Source organism: Lampris incognitus, chromosome 19, assembly GCF_029633865.1.
Source record: "Lampris incognitus isolate fLamInc1 chromosome 19, fLamInc1.hap2, whole genome shotgun sequence".
Classification (NCBI taxonomy): domain Eukaryota; kingdom Metazoa; phylum Chordata; class Actinopteri; order Lampriformes; family Lampridae; genus Lampris; species Lampris incognitus.
Window position 1 is genome coordinate 33,910,091 of NC_079229.1, and position 18,942 is coordinate 33,929,032.

Here is an 18,942-nt window from a genome sequence, read left to right on the forward strand (position 1 = left end):
ACATTAAACATATTCTCCCCATTTTAAACACACCAATCTGGGTAAAACACATTTGCAAATCCTCACAACATCCTTAACAGTTAACAAATAAAAACGACAACTGACTAAATGTCAAAAGACCACAGTTGTTACTGACAAGTACAGAGAAAATTAGACCTGCAGTCCAGGGTGGGGGAATTTAATGGGCGTGGTCGGAGGGTTCGGCGCGTGCCAGGCAGGGCAGACCGTACGCAGGTTTTCCCTTCCAACCGCACGCCAGCCGACGTCACCGATGAGCACGCCTTCAACCGAGCAGGGAAACCACCTGTCCCGGAGTCCTGCTGGGATGAAAACCTGCACCCTCCGGGCCCTCAGCTGTACATGGTTGAGTACTACCGGCCATGCACCAGTGCGATCCGGTGCTGGTCCTCAGGTACCCCTACTACTGACTCCCAACAGGTAGTTCACTACAGACCCTGTCGCTGCAGTGACTCAGGAGGCTGTTAGACCTGAAACAACACATGAACGCCATTAAGTACCCGGCAGAATGGTACCAGTGGTGCCTCAGGACCAGGACTGGGAAGCACTGCACCGATACAACACGGGGCCACTGGCTGGTCCACCGTCCTGCAGGCTATATGCACTTTAAAATACCTTTAACAACCAGCCGCCATTAACGTCCCCCTTCCTAAAAGTCCAAGAAAAGCGAATCGGTGCAGCAAGTGTCAGCTGTGGGTGCGCATTTCATCAAGGTGCCCCAGCAGCGCCGGCGCGCTCGGCCGGGAGGGCGCGTCGCCGCTCCAGCACCGGCACACCAGAGTCTCGCAGGCGCGCCCCCGCCCAGTCTGGAAGGCCGGCTTGCCTTGCACCGGCGGCCGCAGGTTGTGCGCCACAACCGCGTAGAGGATGTGATGCCGGTCGCCGGTGTAGGGCTGCTCCCGGACCAGCAGCTGCCAGAGGGTGATGCCGAAAGAGAAGATGTCCGCTTTGGCCGTGACGCGCTCCCCCTTCAGCAGCTCGGGGGCCCGGTGCGTGTAGGTTCCGCCGGCGGGGGACGGGGGGCGGCCGGCGGCGGCGGCGGCGGCGGCGCCGCCGCCCTCGCACGCCTTGTCCAGTTTCAGCGAGCAGCCGAAGTCGGCTATTTTACACACGCCGTCCTTGGACACCAGCACGTTGGCCGGCTTCAGGTCCAGGTGCACCACGCCGTGCGAGTGGAGGAAGCCCAGGCCCCGGACGATGTCGGTGGCGTAGGCGAGCCAGCGGTCCGCCGCTATTGCCTCCGTGCTGCCGTAGATGACGCTGTGGAGGTTCCGGCTGCCCGCGTACTCCATCACGACGGTGCCGATGCTGTTCTCGTGCTCCAGCGTGCTCGGCACGCAGGCGCTGGCGGCTATGACGCGCACGACGTTGGCGTGTCTGAGGTCGGCGGCGTGCAGCTCCGCCCAGAAGCTCTGCCGGGACGCCAGCTTGTTCTTGGCACACTTTTTCACCGTCTTCACCGCAACCGTCTCCCCGAGGTAGCGAGCTTTGTACACCGAGCCGAACCCCCCGGAGCCGATGGGCTGCATGGACCTCAGCTCTTTCCACTGCACGACGGAGGACCAGAGTCTGCCGGCGGCTCTCCTGGGGAAGTTGTGCACGGGAACTTTTAAAGTGGCGTCGCCGGAGTATTTCGCCAGAGGGCTGCTGCAGGTGCCGGTGTCCGGAGACGGGTAGAGGTCTTTGGGCAGCAGGCGGGTCGCGGGGATCGGAGACGGCATGCTCCCGTTCAGCGCTCCCGACTAGCGCAGGTGCGTTCCCTCCGTTCGTATCACGCGCACCTTTCTTCTTCGTCTGCTTTAGTGTAACGTCGAGCCAAACCCGCTCCTCCCTGTTCCGGAGGGTTTAATGCAGTGTTTCCCCAACCCGGTCCTCAAGGGAACCCCTATCCTGCAGATTTTCATTGCAACCCTGAATGGGTACCTGTTTGTAGTTATTCAACCAATCAGCAAGGAATGATGTCAGCTGTTGCACACCTTGCATAATTAAGTGCTGCGAGATGATTGGTCGAGTAAGTACAAGCAGGGCAACCCTGAATAGGTACCTGTTTGTAGTTATTCAACCAATCAGCAATGAATTATGTCAGACGTTGCACACCATGCATAATTAAGAGCTGCGAGATGATTGGTTGAGTGCAGGGTTGCAATGAAAATCTGCAGGATAGGGGGGAACCCCTATCCTGCAGATTTTCATTGCAACCCATTCTGTCAGCTGTTGCACACCTTGCATAATTAAGTGCTGCGAGATGATTGGTTGAGTAAGTACAAGCAGGGCTACCCATGCAGGGTTGCACTGAAAATCTGCAGGATAGGGGGTTCCTTGAGGACCGGGTCGGGGAACGCTGGTTTAATGGCACAATAACGACAACCTGCGTTGTTCACGCAGCATGCTGCGTTCACGCAGCTCGGGGTGCTTTTACATCGCAAACAGGCAGGCGGAGTTACAACAAAACAGTCACAACTCAAGCAAAAGGGAAGCGTCAGAACAATATTGTGTGAACGATCTGTACTGTGGTGATAAGAGGACGGCAGCAGCCCTACAGAGAAGCCCTCGCGCTGTATGCGTGCAATAGAGCTAATTTAGTTTTTTATTTTTTTCAGAAAGTTTATCCAGGGGAAGTTGGCGCATGCGTGGATCTTCTGCGTGCAAACCAGTGCCGCGCATCACAGCACAGAATAGGCTCGTATTGATGGGCACTGCAGCTAGTGATGCCGGTTCAGGTGAGTTTTAAAACTATTCTGTACGTTTACAAACTTGCTTCCCCGCCCCTAGGGCACCCCACCACCATGACGCACCCCATAACGCGTCTCCTTATGCTGGCGGGGGTAATAGAGGTGGAGGGGGGAAGGGGGGTTGTAATTTAAGATGAAGGGCAGGGTAGGGTTAAAAAAAAGTCTGACCCCTTAGGTCGAGGGTGTGCTGAGGGTGCAGCTGGTAGTGATGGGGCACTCCTCAGTAGTATATCTACTGCAAGACGAGGCTGGTGATGATGGTGGTGGGGGGAAAATGTCCAGCTGTGAATCTGAGCATGCGCCAACTACAACCCCTGTGTTCAGCCATACACCGCAGCCGGCGTTATTCCAGTCACTGTAGATAAGCTGTTGTTACTTTCTGATTTTGTTAGTTTTATTCCTATTTATTGCTTTTCTTTAGTTTTGATTCGCTAATCTACACTTTTACAAACTTCTTGGTAAAATAAGCCCATTAACCCTTTGAGATGAAGGAGTGTCCTTTATCTCAAATGACATGCACATCAGTTAGTTAATCAGTTCTTTTCTGTTGTTGAAAAACTGACTTCCTTGTGATCTTGGATAGTTCACTCGTGAGTTTTTGTGTTATCCCCCCCCCCTCAAATGTTGGCAATAAGAATGCTGGTTTCTCTCGGGGGGGGGGGTGATGAAGAGATAGGTAACGGGGATTGGTCAAATAACTTCTTTCAGATGTTTAGTGTTAAAAAAAAGGCAGTTCGTTACTTTTGTAAAGTCACCTCGATGTTCAAAAGCCGGAGATGATCCGGAGTTCAGAATTGACAAAGCAAGTCTCCCGTTTGTAAATGGCAAACGGGCGACTACACGAGTCGCCTCGCTTGCTGACAGCAGAGAGTAAATCGCCGTGATCAATACGTCACTATTTCCACACTGGATTTGACCAGAAGGTATAAATGAGCTGTGTGTCGAGCGATACAGGCGTGCTCAGATTTGTTGGTACCCTGACAGCTCACTGAAATGATGCTTCATCCCTCCTGAAAAGTGATTAATCTAAAAGCCGCTTTGTCGTGCGTACTTGCATCTCTTTGGTGTGTCATAAAATGAAGCAGAGGAGCTGTGAAAAGAGAGGAATTATTGCTTATTCTACAAGGATTTTCTAAAATGGCCTGGGCACATTTGTTAGTACCCCTAGAAATGATAAGTCATTGGATCTTAGGGATATTTCCTACTAATTAGTTTCTTTAAGTGGTGTCACATATGTCTCCAACCTTGTAAGCAGTCACTCGGCCTGTTTAAACGGAGAAAAGTAGTTGCTGTGCTGCTCGGTATCATCGTGTGCACCGAACTGAACGTGGACCAGAGAAAGCAAAGGAGAGAGTTGTTTGAGGAGATCAGACAGAACATAATAGACTAGTCAAGCTGCAAGACCGTCTCCAAGCAGATTGATATTCCTGTGACAACAGTTGAAAATGTTATTAAGGCTTTAAGGTCCATGGAACTGGAGCCAACCTCCCTGGGTGTGGCAGCAGGCAGGTTTTTCCGCAAGAACGGGGCCCGATAGGAAAAGGCCCTGCCACCTGCTGACTTCTTTTTAACTTGGGGTACACACGAGCCCTGTATTTTGAGAGCGGAGAGCTTGGAATGGAATGTATGGGATTTTTGTTTGTTTTTGGAATTCCCCCCCCCCCTTTTCTCCCCATTGTATCCGGCCAATTACCCCACCCTCCGAGCTGTCCCGGTCTCTGCTCCACCCCCTCTGCTGATCTGGGGAGGGCTGCAGACTACCACATGTCTCCTCCAATACATGTGGAGTCCCCAGCCGCTTCTTTTCACCTGACAGTGAGGAGTTTCGCCGAGGGGAAGTAGCGTGTGGGAGGATCAGGCTATCCCCCTCCTGACCCGACCGACCAGAGGAGGCGCTAGTGCAGCGACCAGGACACATACCCACATCCAGCTTCTCACCCACAGACACGGCCAATTGTGTCTGTAGGGACGCCCGACCAACCCGGAGGTAACGCGGGGATTCAAACCGGTGATCCCCGTGTTGGTAGGCAACGGAATAGACCGCCACGCTACCCGGACGCCCCGGAATGTACGGTTTAAGAAGGTCAGACAGGTAAGATGGGGCAAGCCCATTTAGGATTTTACAAGTCAGCAGAAGCACCTTGACATCTGATCTAACATGGCTAGGAAGCCAATGAAGGGAGGCAAGAGTTGGTGTGATATGGTCAAATTGTCTAGAGTTAGTTAGGATTCTAGCTGCAGCACTCTGAACCATCTGAAGACTTTTAGTACCAGCGTGTGGCAGACCTGACAACAGAACATTACAGTCATCAAGTCTGGATGAAACACATGCATGATCAGAGTCTCTGCATCATGGACAAGAAAGACCGGATTTTAGCTGTTACGTGAGTGAAAAAGGCAGCCTTGGTGATTTTTTAAAATGTGCTTAAAAACATTGGGCAGATGAGTCAAAACTGGAGCTTTTTGGCAAATCCCATCAACTCTATGTTCACACGAATAAATGAAGCTTTCAAAGAAAAGCACCATACCTACAGCGAGACATGGAGGAGGCTCGGTTATGTTTCGGGGCTGCTTTGCTGTGCCTGGCACAGGGTGCCTTGAATCTGTGCAGGGCACAACGAAATCTCAAGACTATCAAGGCATTCTGGAGCAAAACGTACTGCCCAGTGTCAAAACTGTCTCAGACACAGGTCATGGGTCCTTCAACAGGATGAGGACCCAAAATACACCACTAAAACCACCCGAGAATGGAAAAGGAACAAAACGTTGGGACTATTCTGAAGAGTCCTGAGCTGAATCCTATCAAATATCGATGAAAAGAGTTGAAACTTCTAGTCTGGAGAAAGCGGCCATCAAACCCGAGACAGCTGCAGCAGTTGGCCCAGGAGGAGAGGGCCAAAATATCTGTTAACAGGTGCAGAAGTCTCATTGGGAGCTAAAGAAAATGTGTGACTGCCTCTTAAGGTTCCACCCATCCATCCATCCATTATCCAAACCGCTGGTCCTGCTCTCAGGGTCGCGGGGATGCTGGAGCCTATCCCAGCAGGCATTGGGCGGCAGGCGGGGAGACACCCTGGACAGGCCGCCAGACCACCACAGGACCGACACACACATTCACCCCTAGGGACAATTCAGTACGGCTGATCCACCTGACCTACATGTCTTTGGACTGTGGGAGGAAACCGGAGCCCCCGGAGGAAACCCACACAGACACGGGGAGAACATGCAAACTCCACACAGAGGACGACCCGGGACGACCCCCAAGGTTGGACTACCCCGGGGCTCGAACCCAGGACCTTCTTGCTGTGAGGCGACCGCTGCGCCGCCATGCCCCTAAAGGTTGTGCAACCAAATATAAGGTTAAAGGTCCCATCATTTTTTGTCCATGCCATTTTCATTTGTTTTATTATTTACAAAATTATGTTGAATAATAATTTTTTTTAAAATCGAAAGCTAAGTCTGGTCTCTATGACATATGGAATAAACAATGGTGGAGGCCGATATTTCAGAGAAACTTGTGCGTTCTTCGTATTTTTCGTGGAGGGGATACCAACAAATTTGAGCGCGTCTACGTCCGGGGAAAACGTATGAGATGTGGCTGATCATTTTAACCAACAGACTCACGATTGGATCCTTCTTGTAGTTTATTGAACTTTCCATACATTGTGTAAAAACACTGGAGTTGAAGACTGCAGCTCTTCTCTCTTTCATAGCAGCAAAGGTATGAAGATCAAATCAGGTTATTCTGCCAGACAATAAATAATCTGCCTCTTTGGATAATGTCAATGTTAAAAATAAAAAATAAAAACACAAAAAAAGGAGAAAAAAAAAGATAAAAGCTGCGGCATTAATTTCTATTTTACACAACTTATAAACATATATATTTATACATATGTTTGTGTGAATTACTTTGTCTATATTTATAAAAATACAACAGTAGTTTGTAAAATAGATTTGAAAGTAAAATATGGAGGATTAGCAACATGAGTCCATCATCATCATCATCATCATCATCATCATCATCACAGGATGGCATTGTTGAAATGCAATGAAAAAACAAAACCAACATGGCTGGAATGCAGTTTGCCTCTGAAATTCCTTAGCTCATTTTCAAATCAGGTCATGCGGAGTGATTTCTTATTTTATTATCATAGTCTTCACCAGCGGTCCTCCTTTCTCTGAGTGGATCCACTCGAGTCCATCTCCCACCGTGACAAAAGTTCTCCCAAACCACACGCACGCACACGCACGCACGCACACACGCACGCACAGGTGAAGATGGGGGGGGGGGAGCATGTGATATTACAGGCAAGTCTGTAAAAAGACTACAAAAGTCACAGTACAAAAAAAAATAGATGTAGCTATATATATTACAACCTGGCACACACACACATATGCCGACTGTTCAGCTAAAATGTATATTTTTTGTTTTTAAAACGATACAATTAAGAACTAGATAAGAGGTCTGTAGCACCTTAAGGAGCTTTAGAAGTATATGTTAGCAGCTTGATCCAATACCGAAAAAAACAATATTGCAGTATTGCAGTGTTTCTTACATACACATTCAATAAGGTTCACTGGTACCACTGAAGCTTATAAAGAAGGTCGACACGCATTGCTGAAAGGTCCGTGTGTCTCACGCCGAAGACTCACGCTTCCGCCGTCCTCTTTTCTCCAGGGGGCAAAAAAACAAAAACAAAAAAAAACTGCCCCCCCCCTACACGCTCGAGCGTCTGCGAACGTGCACCACGTGGTCCGGGAGCCACTCCGCGGCTGTTGAGGGGAAAAAAAACCACACAGATTTTTTTTCTTTTCTTTTTTCTTTCTTTTTGGGAAAAAAAGAAGGAAAAAAAATGATTTGTGTTCGTCTTGTTTTTTTTGTTTTTTTTGTTTTCCTTTCAGATTCCGTCGAAAACAAGTCTCGACACCTTCACTGGGTCCGAATCCACGTGTGACGAGTTTTCCCGCCCTTTGCGCTCGTCCCCCCCCCCCCGAAAGAGGCACTTCTTCATGGTGACGTCATAGTCGACGAGGGAAAAAAAAAAGGTGTTGGGTTTTTAGAATGAAATAAGATGGCTGAAATCAAGCAGTGTTCCTTTAGACAGACTGAAAGATTTGAGGTCAAAAGGTGAATGGATTTTTTTTTTTTTACTGTCTCCCCCATGTAAGCTACTGAACATGTTCAATGGTTGTTTTTCAAACAACGAGTTTAACAATATGTGAACTTAGTATATAATAATTAAGTGCTACATAGTCAGTATACGCTATATTATTGCCTGTGATCTCACCAGCGGGTGAACAGTCACTAGCGTTGGCCTTGATGATCCGAGCCTAAAGTCTGGGGTTCAGGTACACTATTAGTTAAAAGGCCCCACAATGAGATACACAGAACACTTGTGCAAGTAAAGCAAAAATGACACTTTGATAGAAAAACACTGTCAAAATTGTACCTGTAAAAATAAAACATTTTATATTGTATTTACATGTTACTGTTCTCTAAAGAGCTAAATATATCATCTACACATTTTGTAATAAAGGTTTTAGACAAAAAAAAAATATTGGAGGAAACAAAGGCATTCAATTTACAAAAAGTGCTATGATTACAAAAAAAACAAAACCATATAGCGGCTTGCTAATATTTCTTGTAAAACCACAAACCTTCACAAGATACAAATAGCAAACGTCCATAACGCTTCATAAACATTACACATTCAGCTCCACGTCTCAGACATCACAACCCATTATACAAATGTACTGTTGCCATTCGTGTTTCCATAAGTCCTATCAGTTATGAAGAGAAACATGTGATTATAACACTTTTTCTTAAATCTTTAGATTTTCGGAGAAAAAAAAACAAAACAAAAAAAACAAAAAACAATAAGCATGTGAGGTAAATGATAACACTATTAAGTTATGTACACATGGTGACCAAGCATGTAAAAGGAAGGGCTGGGCTATAATTCGATATTATCATTGATCGTCTGTTCAGTTTAGACGATCTAAAAATGAATGATAACAAGAATCTATCACCTAGGATATCGCACAAAATGAGGTGTGAAGTATTTGAGGGAGTGCTGTTTGAAAACTGGTTTTGGTTTGATATTTGACATTACCGACCAGGTCGACGTGACGAACCTCAGCTGGATCTTTAAACACGGTGTGTTGGCACATATAGGTGGATATCATGATATTTATCAGTATCGTGTGAACTTCTCTGTGGTTACCGTGATAGTCAGTGGCGATGTCTGACTGCTGGATCTGACTTTGTCCGTGCTGATGATTGAGTAACATGGCTACTGTATGTGCTTTAGTTCACAACGCACACCGGTTGAGAAAAGCACTCCTGGCCTTAAATAAAGGAGGAATGAGAAGATTGTGATGACACAGCCTTTTGACTGGACAAGAGCCGTTTTGGGCACAAGACATTTTTTAGAAAAATCTGAACATCTCGTTTCCTCTCGGCTCAGCATCCGAAACGTAAATCACATTTTCCTGTTTCGCAAATCCAGCACTGCCTTGCTGGTTGAGCTCTGCTATGTACTAAAGTAATACTAGTTGGTTAAAAAAAAAACTACTATACACTCATGCTAATTCTTAGTGGAAGTCATTTGCTTGTTAATGTCTATTTTCTGACTAAATGTCTTTAATTAGCTCTTGGGGGGGGGGGGGTTTATCCAAGCCTGACTGGAGTTTTCTGACAAGTTTTCCAACAGTGAAAGAGTCTCAAACAATACTGATTAAGCACAATCTTTACTGTTATTGTTTTTCTTATTTGGAACTTTGAGTATTTCTATATTTCACTTCTAATGTGCACGAGTGCCTAGACCATGTGTTAGGTTTGGGATCGGTTTCCTCATCGTCAAGCTAGACTGGGTGCAGGCTGAAACTGAAAGACTCCAGTTCTCAACCAGACGCGTTCATTATGAAGTTTGATGCTATTTTTAAATGAGTTTGATAATAGGCTTTTTTTTTTTTAACGAGATTCTTTGCAGTAATAATGACAGTGTACTTCCGAGATCTGGATACAGCAGTCGGCTATGTAAGATGTCAACTTCATTAGCTGAATTTTGAATTGTTCTGAATGAGCAAAACCACCGTCTCGTGCTAGCTACCACCCGGTCAACACGTGTCCTCCCAAAACATCAGAACTTCACACGCTTTACTTTCTAGGTTTCCTGTAGTTAAAATGAAGCTTTGCACACTGATTCTACCTAATTCACGTGGCCGGAGTGACAATCTTTTACGTTTAAGTTACATTAAATATTCTTGGCTTGCAAATTTTTTCAAACCTTTATTTATCCAGGCAAGGTTTGTTGTGGGTGCATGCCCTACCCTGCTCTGCACTCACACAAATCAGCACATTCATAAGCGGAGCTCCCTTCAAATCACCAACACTTTCTACATCTTAATCACATACCAGATTCACTAGAGTAAATGGAGGTGAAGTGCCTTGCTCAAATGCATGCCAAGCTGTTAACTGGAGTGTGTCTCATTCTTTTTCGCCGTCTAGATTTTCTCAGCTGAAACAGACCCGCTGGTCCAAAGTCCCTAAAACAAACTTCACAATATTCCTACTTATACAAACATCTCAGTATAGTTAAGATAGTTGAGAACATGAGCCCCATCGTATCCAAAACATGAAGAGTACAAAAACTACAGTCAGATGAAAGTAAAATGAATCCGTGCACCTCTACTGACAATGTATGGAGACTGGATTTGTGAAATTCACAGGATGTGTCATGCTAGCGATTACATGGAAATGAGCTATTCTTAATGTGATGCTCACAGTATTGACATGAGTGCGTCCATAGGCGATTGAGAGACAGACCATATGAACATCTTAAATCAAAATCTGAGCTCAGATTTGGTGATATTCACAGTATCGATACATGTGCAATACTTGTTTTATACGTCTCTACTGTATAACTTTAATAAGATGTGGAATCCTGCAGTATAAGTCACATTATTAGAGGATGTAAACACTGTTCTCCCAGTAGCTCTGTCCATCTAAACTTTCACAAAAACTTGCCCAACATACTTTAAATTGTTTCTTTCATAGATTCTCTCACAATTTATCCCCATATATCAATATAGATTTGCACCGAGACTTCATATTTCAAGCCAACATTTGGTGAAGCATTGGCGAGCTGTGCTGGAGCACCCGACTCCGTGCAGTGGAAGCAAATGTCGTGGCTGACAGCAGGAAACTGAATGACGTCCTCTGACAGGTAACATTCAATTTCAAGGCAAGTTTGTATCGGACAGTAAGGTTTACACGCAGGGCTGGGCGATATGGACAAAATCAAGTATCACGATATTTTTGGACCAAATCCCTTGATTATCGATATTATTGGGATGACTACTGGTGTTTTCAGAAAACATTTACGCAATCATGTCTGTGAATGTTCTCATTCATCCAGGTCATGGTTATCCAAAGGAGTTCAATCAAGTGCAACTGGACTTGGTATATATCCCTGAGGACGTTTCGTTGCACTTGATTCAACTCCTTTGGATTTACGCAATCAGATTTTTGATAAATAATCATCATAATGCCTGTATAATAACTACGTGGGTGAAGGCAAATAACAGAACCGCTAGAAAAGTCTGATCAGTTCACATTATTACATCAATTAACTGTAAGGCAGCCTTTAAAACCAGGAAAAGACAACACTTAACGCCATATCACAATTTCCAAAATTCCAGACGATACCCCTTCTTATATCATGATAGATATACCGATTTATCGATATATTGCCCAGCTCTATTTGCACATAAACCAGAACATTAACAATGCCCCTCCATGATCAGATTAAGAATTAAGATCAGTTATTAGATTATCATGTCCGTGTTAACAGTTATTGGATCCACGAAGCCAGTCTCTGTTCCTCAGAGAGCGTCCAGCATTCGTCTCCGTACTGTTAAGTTGTCATCTCGGCTCTCTCAGCTGTCTGTTCTGTTGGAGAATTGATTGTCACTAAACCGGCCTGGATGGCAGCACTAAGACCAGCACGGCGTGTGTTCTCCGTTTTACGGGACAGTGTCTGATTTTGATGCAAACATAAAGGAAAACCGAGCCCTGCCGACGCTGCAATGCAAAGGCTGAATGGCAGCCTGTATTTACCTACATTTATCAGAAATACACTTGCTTTGGTTTAGTTGTAATGGGATCGGAAAGCCGCAAAACACGTTTTTGAGCAAAGTCACATTTGGCAGGAATATAACACACTCTACTTCTTTTTTTAAAATTCTAGATTTTAGCCTTTTAACAAATGAGATAACATAAGAACATTACACAATTTGGACTTCAGGATGCCAGTAGCATGGAAGAAGAGCTGCACTAAAACTGAGGTTCACTTTACTAATAAGAAATGCATCGAAGTAAAGCTCAGACATTTTTGAATTTTATGACTTTTTGTCGGGGTAATTTTTTTTCTAGAAACCACAAATATTTCCCAAAAAAATTTTTTTTTGCTTGCTTAAGCAAAATCAGAACGGACAGAAGTCTTTCCTGCAAGGTGACGATGAAGCGAAGCTGTCAGTTAGCGGCGAACCGGCCGGAGGAAAACACACATCTGAGGAGGCGTTAGCTGAAAACTCATATTCAGAAACATGTAGGGGAATTACTCCTTCACGGCAGCAGAATCGAGGGTCTTGTGGAGACCGTCCAGCTCCGTATGCATGTCTGAAAATGTTGCTGGCATATACGAGGCCTTTAAAGCATTCAAGCGCTTTCAGCACAAAGTATGTATAAATTAAAGGTTATGACTTCCAGATGTAAAATAAACGTTTTTGCTACTTTCTCATCCTGCTGCAACTTAAGATGTCTCTTTTAGTCCGGGATTTACAAACAATGTAGGCTAACTTCACCACCTCAAAAAAGAAAAAAGAAAAAATTGAAAAGCCAAATTGAACTACGTAAACAGTCGGGCTGTGTGTTAGGAGGTCCGTCAGTTCACGGATGCTCCTCTTCTTAGAGGTCTGAATAAAACAGTACCCATGTTACCAGATTAGTGCTTGACTGGGTGGCGAAAGCGGCTTCACGAAGCGTACTCTTATTGTCTGTGACTCCACACTTCTACATCTTCTGAACCCCCAACCAGCTCATTTCCAACTCTCTCCTTCGCCACTGAAGCAGTGCTGGTATTTGCTTTGCTTCCTTACTTCCTAGTTTGGTTGTCTTTTTATGAAGAAAGTGAGATGATGTTGACGGGGTGAGAGGCGGCAGGTCAGTAGCCATGTTCAAAACCATCAGCAGTTGCACAACAGTTAGCCTAATTTCACATAACGTGTAGTAATGTGTGGTGTAGTTCCTTGGTAGTCAGCTGAGATACCACTACTCGGGGAGTTTAGATGGGTCTTTTCACATAGCGGTTTAGGGAAGTCCATGGCAATTCAGCAGCGAGCAGCCACGTGTGTTTGAGTGCCACAATGAATGACTTGAAGCTTAAAAGTATTTCTGGGGATAGCCATGTGGACTCATGTTTCTGACTGCCCGGTGCCTCCTGACTAAGACATGTGGTTGAGCTTAGCTTTCCAAACCGGCATTGCTTTGTCTCTGATGGACAGCGAGTTTAGAGGAGAGAGTATGATAACCAACAGTCCTTGGTGTCGTCTCTGTCCTGTGATGAAGCACACAAACTAGGCCCGCTTAGATGGGTGTGTTTAAGCTAGCTGAATTGATAATACTGCGCATTTCAAAAACTAGCAGCAATGCATGTTTTCATTTGGTTGACTTTGGTTTGCGGTGTGGGGAAACCTTCTGACAAACTTAAATGATAGACAGATTTGCACTTGTGAACAAAACGCCTCTACTGAGGAGTTGAGAAGAAACTTTGCCATGACCTCTCTCAATGCACAAAATGGAGTTTGAAACTGGTAACACTGGTGCTCAGTAGTTATTCCTCAGTACCTAGTCTGCAACAAGGTGGATGATTCTGTTCTGTGGATCGCTTAAAAGTACTACCACAAAAAGAAAATCAGACAAATGACAAAGGTCAATTGTGATGACATTCAGCATCACAAAAGTTCAAAGTGCTTATATGAAAATCAATTAACAAAGCAAAATCTGCACACTAAGGACAATATCTTCTAAAGTAACAGGGGTTAGGTATAGAGAAGAAAATATCACTGCAATCTCATTTCTATGTTTAAAACAAACTCCCCCTATCCGACAGGCAGACTAATGTGTACGCGGGCGAAGGCTATCGCTGCGGTGGTGAGGGTGTAGTGGTGGTGAGGATTTGTGAATGGAACAGATACAAACCTTCAGACATCCCAACAGTACCCATCAGAATGTGAACTGAGCCAAAGCACCTGTGGAGGTTCCTGTGTACTACTGTCAGTGCTCACGGTCACATACATCTGTCGCTTGTGTCAGTGTCTGCACATGTAATCACCTTATTTTCTGGACATCTTCAAAAACAAAAATGTGTTTTTTTTTTTTTTACTGGCATCTTTATGTATCATAAAACAGCCTGGCTGTTTGTCTATCGACTGGTGTAAATGTATAGCTTAACGTGTGTGTGTGTGTGTGTGTGTGTGTGTGTGTGTGTGTGTGTGTGTGTGTGTGTGTGTGTGTGTGTGTGTGTAAAAATTTGTGCAGATGTGAGAGCACGTGCATGCCAGAGGCAGTACATACTGTGTCACTGAAAGGCGTGGTGGAAGCGGGGTAGTGTGGTGGGTGTGCTCAGGCTGGATATAAAGGAGGAGGTCAGCCCCTGGAGGGAGCTTTCGGCAGCCTCTGGGCCATCTGGGGGCTGTTGGGGCAGCTGGACTAGAGGCGTGGGCTCTTCGGTGGGTGGATAGGGAACACCCAGCGAGCTGCTGCTGCCTGCCTGGTTGTACGGTGGGCCGTTCAATGGCAGAAAGTTAAAGAGCTGCGAGAAGTCCAGCAATGAGGAGGACGAGGCCAGTGAGTCACCTATCGCCGAGGCTGACACCGCTGCTGCAGTTGTGGACATTTTAGACAGGGACGCCTCCTCGCTCGTTCCCTCCAATACACCCACCTGCTGCTCCAGCTCCAGCTTGGAGGAGGAGAGCTGAGTGTCTTCGGCTGCAGAGGAGGAGGAAGGCATGGCGCTCTGCAGTTCCATCAGGTAGGTCTCCAGTTCTCCCTTTAGATTCTGCTCCCGCTCCTGGGAGGAAACAGCATATGAGGTAAAGTTGGAGCCCAGGGGGTACTTCAGAGACAGGGGATGCATCGAGGTTGGGAAGGGCTCTGTGTCCAGGACGGGACCTGTGTACATGTTGAGCTGGAGCTGTCTCGGTGGGGGCAGCATGCCTGGGAGCTCCCCCTTGATACCCCCAGATGAAAGGTCGCAGACAAAGGGCTCCAGCGAATCGGCCGGCTCAGTCTTTACCCTCAGCAGCTCCCGAGCGTGGCTCTTCTTCACGTGTCGTGTCAGGTGGTCCTTCCTACCAAAGCGCTGAGCGCAGTACTGACACAGGAAGTCCTTGCGTCCGGTGTGCACCACCATGTGGCGTCGAACATCTTTGCGGGTGTAAAACCGACGCTCGCAATGTTCACACCGGTGCTTTTTCTCTTTGGTCCCGCCAGAGGACTTACCGGCATGGGTTTTGAGGTGTTCCAGAAGCACCTCGGTGCTGGCGAATGGCTGCAGGCAAACCTGGCAAGTGAGGTCTCCGCTGTTGGCCGCGTGAAGGGCTAGGTGCCGCTTGAAGCCCAGCTTGGTGTTATAACTCTTGCCACACTCCTGGCAGGCGAACGCCTCCTTGTATGGGTCGTGAGTGTGCAGGTGATTCTTTAAGTGATCCTTGCGGTGGAACATTTTCTCACAGTATGAACACTTGTGGCTTTTTTCTGGCGAGTGAGTTGCCATATGCCTTTGAACATAGACACATTTTATGAGCGCTCAGAATATCAGCAATTATCTAAGTGCTTTAAGTAGGCATGCTATTTCTAACTCACACAACACACAATCTGACAGATGAAAGAGTGAAAATACAATTCATGAACATATCATCTCTGACTACTACATGACAAATGGAGTGAAAGAGAGAAGCAGCATGCTGCAGCCTGCGAGACATGGCCGCCTGTCTGTACCGTAGCAGCTTGTATTTGGAGACGAATGCCTTGGTGCAGTCGGGGTGGGAGCAGCGGTAGGGTCTCTCTCCTGTGTGCGAGTACGAGTGCACCTTCAACTTCTCCACGCTGTTGAAAGCCTTCTGGCACACTTGGCAGGGGAAATTCTTCTTAGGCTTCCCCTCTGCTCTTTTGCGCCTCCCAGTGGCCGGCACGAGCTTGGCTTTCTCCAGGATGTGGTCACGGTGGCCCTGGGTTCCCGTGGCCATGGCACCCTAAGGCAGACCAGCTACATGGACAGGGGCGCAGTGCCTAACTAATATGGGTGCCAGTGCTCTATCCAGTTTTATGTGCTCAACACCGCCCGGACTGATAGGCCTGAGGAAAGCAAATGAGAGAGAGAGGGAGAGAGGTGGAGTGAGGATGGTTGATTTACTGGGTGGTTATATCAGAGGGTGACAAAGTACTGTGTGTACGTATTCTGGCACAGCTACAAACACAGTTTGAAATGTAATCACCTGGCCCACATCAGAAAATCCTTTTCATTCCTTGTAAGACTAAGAACAACATTAAAACTATAATTAGACTTAATGTACCATCATGCAGATAAAGTTATGTTAATACAGCATTATTAACATCCAGACATGTGGTGGGACAGCTAGCCAATTTCTATTTGGCAACCGATGGGGCCTGTAAGCAAAATCTATGAGTCCCTGATAGCTGAAACTACTTCCCTGAACCTTTCCCTTGTGCGATACCTTACTGAAAGAGGTGCAGAATTATGCGATTTTGCTTGATGACTGTGTAGATTCCCATCATTCATCAGGGGGTATAGGATTTCGAAACGAAATCTACCGTCTGGAGATTTGAAAACATTCACCGTTCGTCCGTTTGGCTTGTTCGGTTCTAATCTCGTGGGCAAATCCAGCTTTTTATTTTAGTGAAGGAGGCGAGGACATCCGGCCATCCGTTCAGAGAGCACCTTTCCGGCACGTCGCCTCGCCCTTACCTACATGTGGACGTCCTCCTTCACCACGGGGGGCGGCTTTCCCCACAAGATCAGCACTGAAGAAACCGATCGGGTGAACGGAGAAAAGTTCTCAGTTTTACACCGATGGTCTTGTAATGGTTTTTACTTCTTTTTGACACGGTTCTGCTCTTTTACTAGAAGAATCTCTGAAAATCATGTTGTACTTTCAGCTTTGATCCGTATTTGATACCAGGCCATCTGAGATTCAGTATGAAGAGTAGAACTGGCTAACTATGAAATGCTCTAATTCAAACAATTGCCTTAAGTCTAATCAAAGTTAAAAAGTTGTGTGTCAGTAGATTAAAGACAGACCGACGAAAACCCCGCTGCATAAACACAGAAGAAAACTAGTGCAGAGGAAAAAGGAAGGCCGTGAAACAGATTGTGTTGACCGTACAACTGTCCAAACCCCTGCAGGGCATTTTCTTGTCTCTGCAGCAGAGAATTAGCACACAAAGAACAAGACAAAACGATGACAATAAAACTAATTCAAAAAATGGAAAACATGGAGAATCAACACAGCAAATGAATGAATAAAGTTAAAGGTTCCTGGCTGACAGGGCCACGCCGTGAGCTGAGCCCAGTTTCACTGATGGAGGAACAAATACTCAGAGAAGGTGTCCACATTTACCACCATGCAGCCGGAGCTGTTTTGCTGTTTGCAGATGAAGACACGCGGTGCAGACAAATTGCGCAAATTGCTGCTTGCATGTATTTAAAAAAGACCAGTTATTCTCCCATTACGTTGTCATTAGAAAGCCACGAGTGACAAAGCGAAGACCCAAAGATGTAAATCTCATCCGCAATCTGCCGCGGGGCAACACGGCCTTCGCGCCGCTTCTGTCATTTCAGAAAGCCAGCAAACAACTTAAGATGATTTTTCCTAAAAGCAGAAACTGTGCTGCCATGTGCATCTCTAAAAACAATTAAATCCATGCTGTGTGCCGAAGCTGCACGCGTACAGGGGCTGCACAGCCTCTGAAAACTAATTAGAAGCGGTTATGAAAGCAATGTCTGTCTTCTGGGTTGAAACGAAGAGTTAGTGAAAGCGTTCATGTCCTTAATATTGTGTTGGAATTTAAGTGAATCGAGGGAAAATACTGAAGGAATTAAATATGACAGCTGTCTAATCTATTCTGACTTGGTGATGAAATAAATGTGAAAATCTAAACTTGTTTGGTTTCCTAAACAAGGGCAGAAATGTCGGATATTCACCAAAAGAAGCAAAAAATATTTTGTCATCGAAAAGGGAAATAATTTTGATCCCAATCGTCTGTTGAGAAAATTCCTGATAATCTACTAGAATTAAAATGTCCTGTGTGAATAAGAAACGGTTCAGTATGTTTGGATTTACTGGTCTTTCTACAGAGTTTAGTGTTTGTATCTTAGTTATTATGCAGAGTTTCAGTTTTACATCCTTAACTGGAACCAGACCGGTAATATTTTATAGAATTATGGCATATAATAGAAGTAAGACATGTTTTATGTAAATAAGAATTAATTCAGTCCAACGGGAAGGTAGCTCCCTGAACAGGTACAAAACCTCACTGAATTCCACATCATATTCATGACTAATTTTTACACGCTTGGAAATTGTTTCTGTAAAATCTGGGAAAGTAATTTGTCCTCAGCTCTTACCTAATTATGTGATTATTAATATGAGAAGAAATAAAACAAGCTCAAAATCAGAAGTATGAAAAAGTGAATCAGAACCTGGCCGTCTTAAAAAGCAGAATGCTCAAAATTAAAACGCCAAACGCCGACATCACAGCCGAAATCTGTGATTTTTACTTGATAATTTTAATCACAAACAAATGCAAAATTTCACGTTTCTCCTACAAATCCGAACAACCACAGAAGCAGACCGGTGTGGGCGAATGAGAGGAATCCTTGATGCAACTTGTCAGTAAATAAACTTCAGATTTTCAGAAGCCGTTTGAGGAGGAAGAAGTTCTGATCCATTCACGCCCCAAACCAGGAACGCGAATGGACCAGAAACTGTTGTGGGTAACAAAAAGTGCAGGGACACACATGAGGAGGACTCTGCAGATGAAGAGCCCTTTCACATGGCCAACATTTATTCCACCTTCATCCAAACACACCCCAAACAAACACACATG

At 45.6% G+C, this 18,942-nt stretch overlaps 2 protein-coding genes across 2 annotated transcripts; both read right to left on the reverse strand.

Annotated features, from left to right (window-relative positions):
- Positions 1-23: 23 nt before the first annotated feature.
- mos (v-mos Moloney murine sarcoma viral oncogene homolog) lies at positions 24-1,739 on the reverse strand. Its single transcript, XM_056299804.1, has one exon. The coding sequence runs from the start codon at positions 1,737-1,739 to the stop codon at positions 705-707; it is 1,035 nt and encodes a 344-aa protein (XP_056155779.1). The 3' UTR covers positions 24-704.
- Positions 1,740-14,392: 12,653 nt separating this feature from the next.
- Positions 14,393-16,061, reverse strand: plag1 (pleiomorphic adenoma gene 1). The gene is made up of 2 exons (XM_056299800.1): positions 15,814-16,061; positions 14,393-15,593 (listed from the first exon to the last, which is right to left on the reverse strand). The coding sequence occupies exons 1-2, from the start codon at positions 16,059-16,061 to the stop codon at positions 14,393-14,395; spliced, it is 1,449 nt and encodes a 482-aa protein (XP_056155775.1).
- Positions 16,062-18,942: the final 2,881 nt, after the last annotated feature.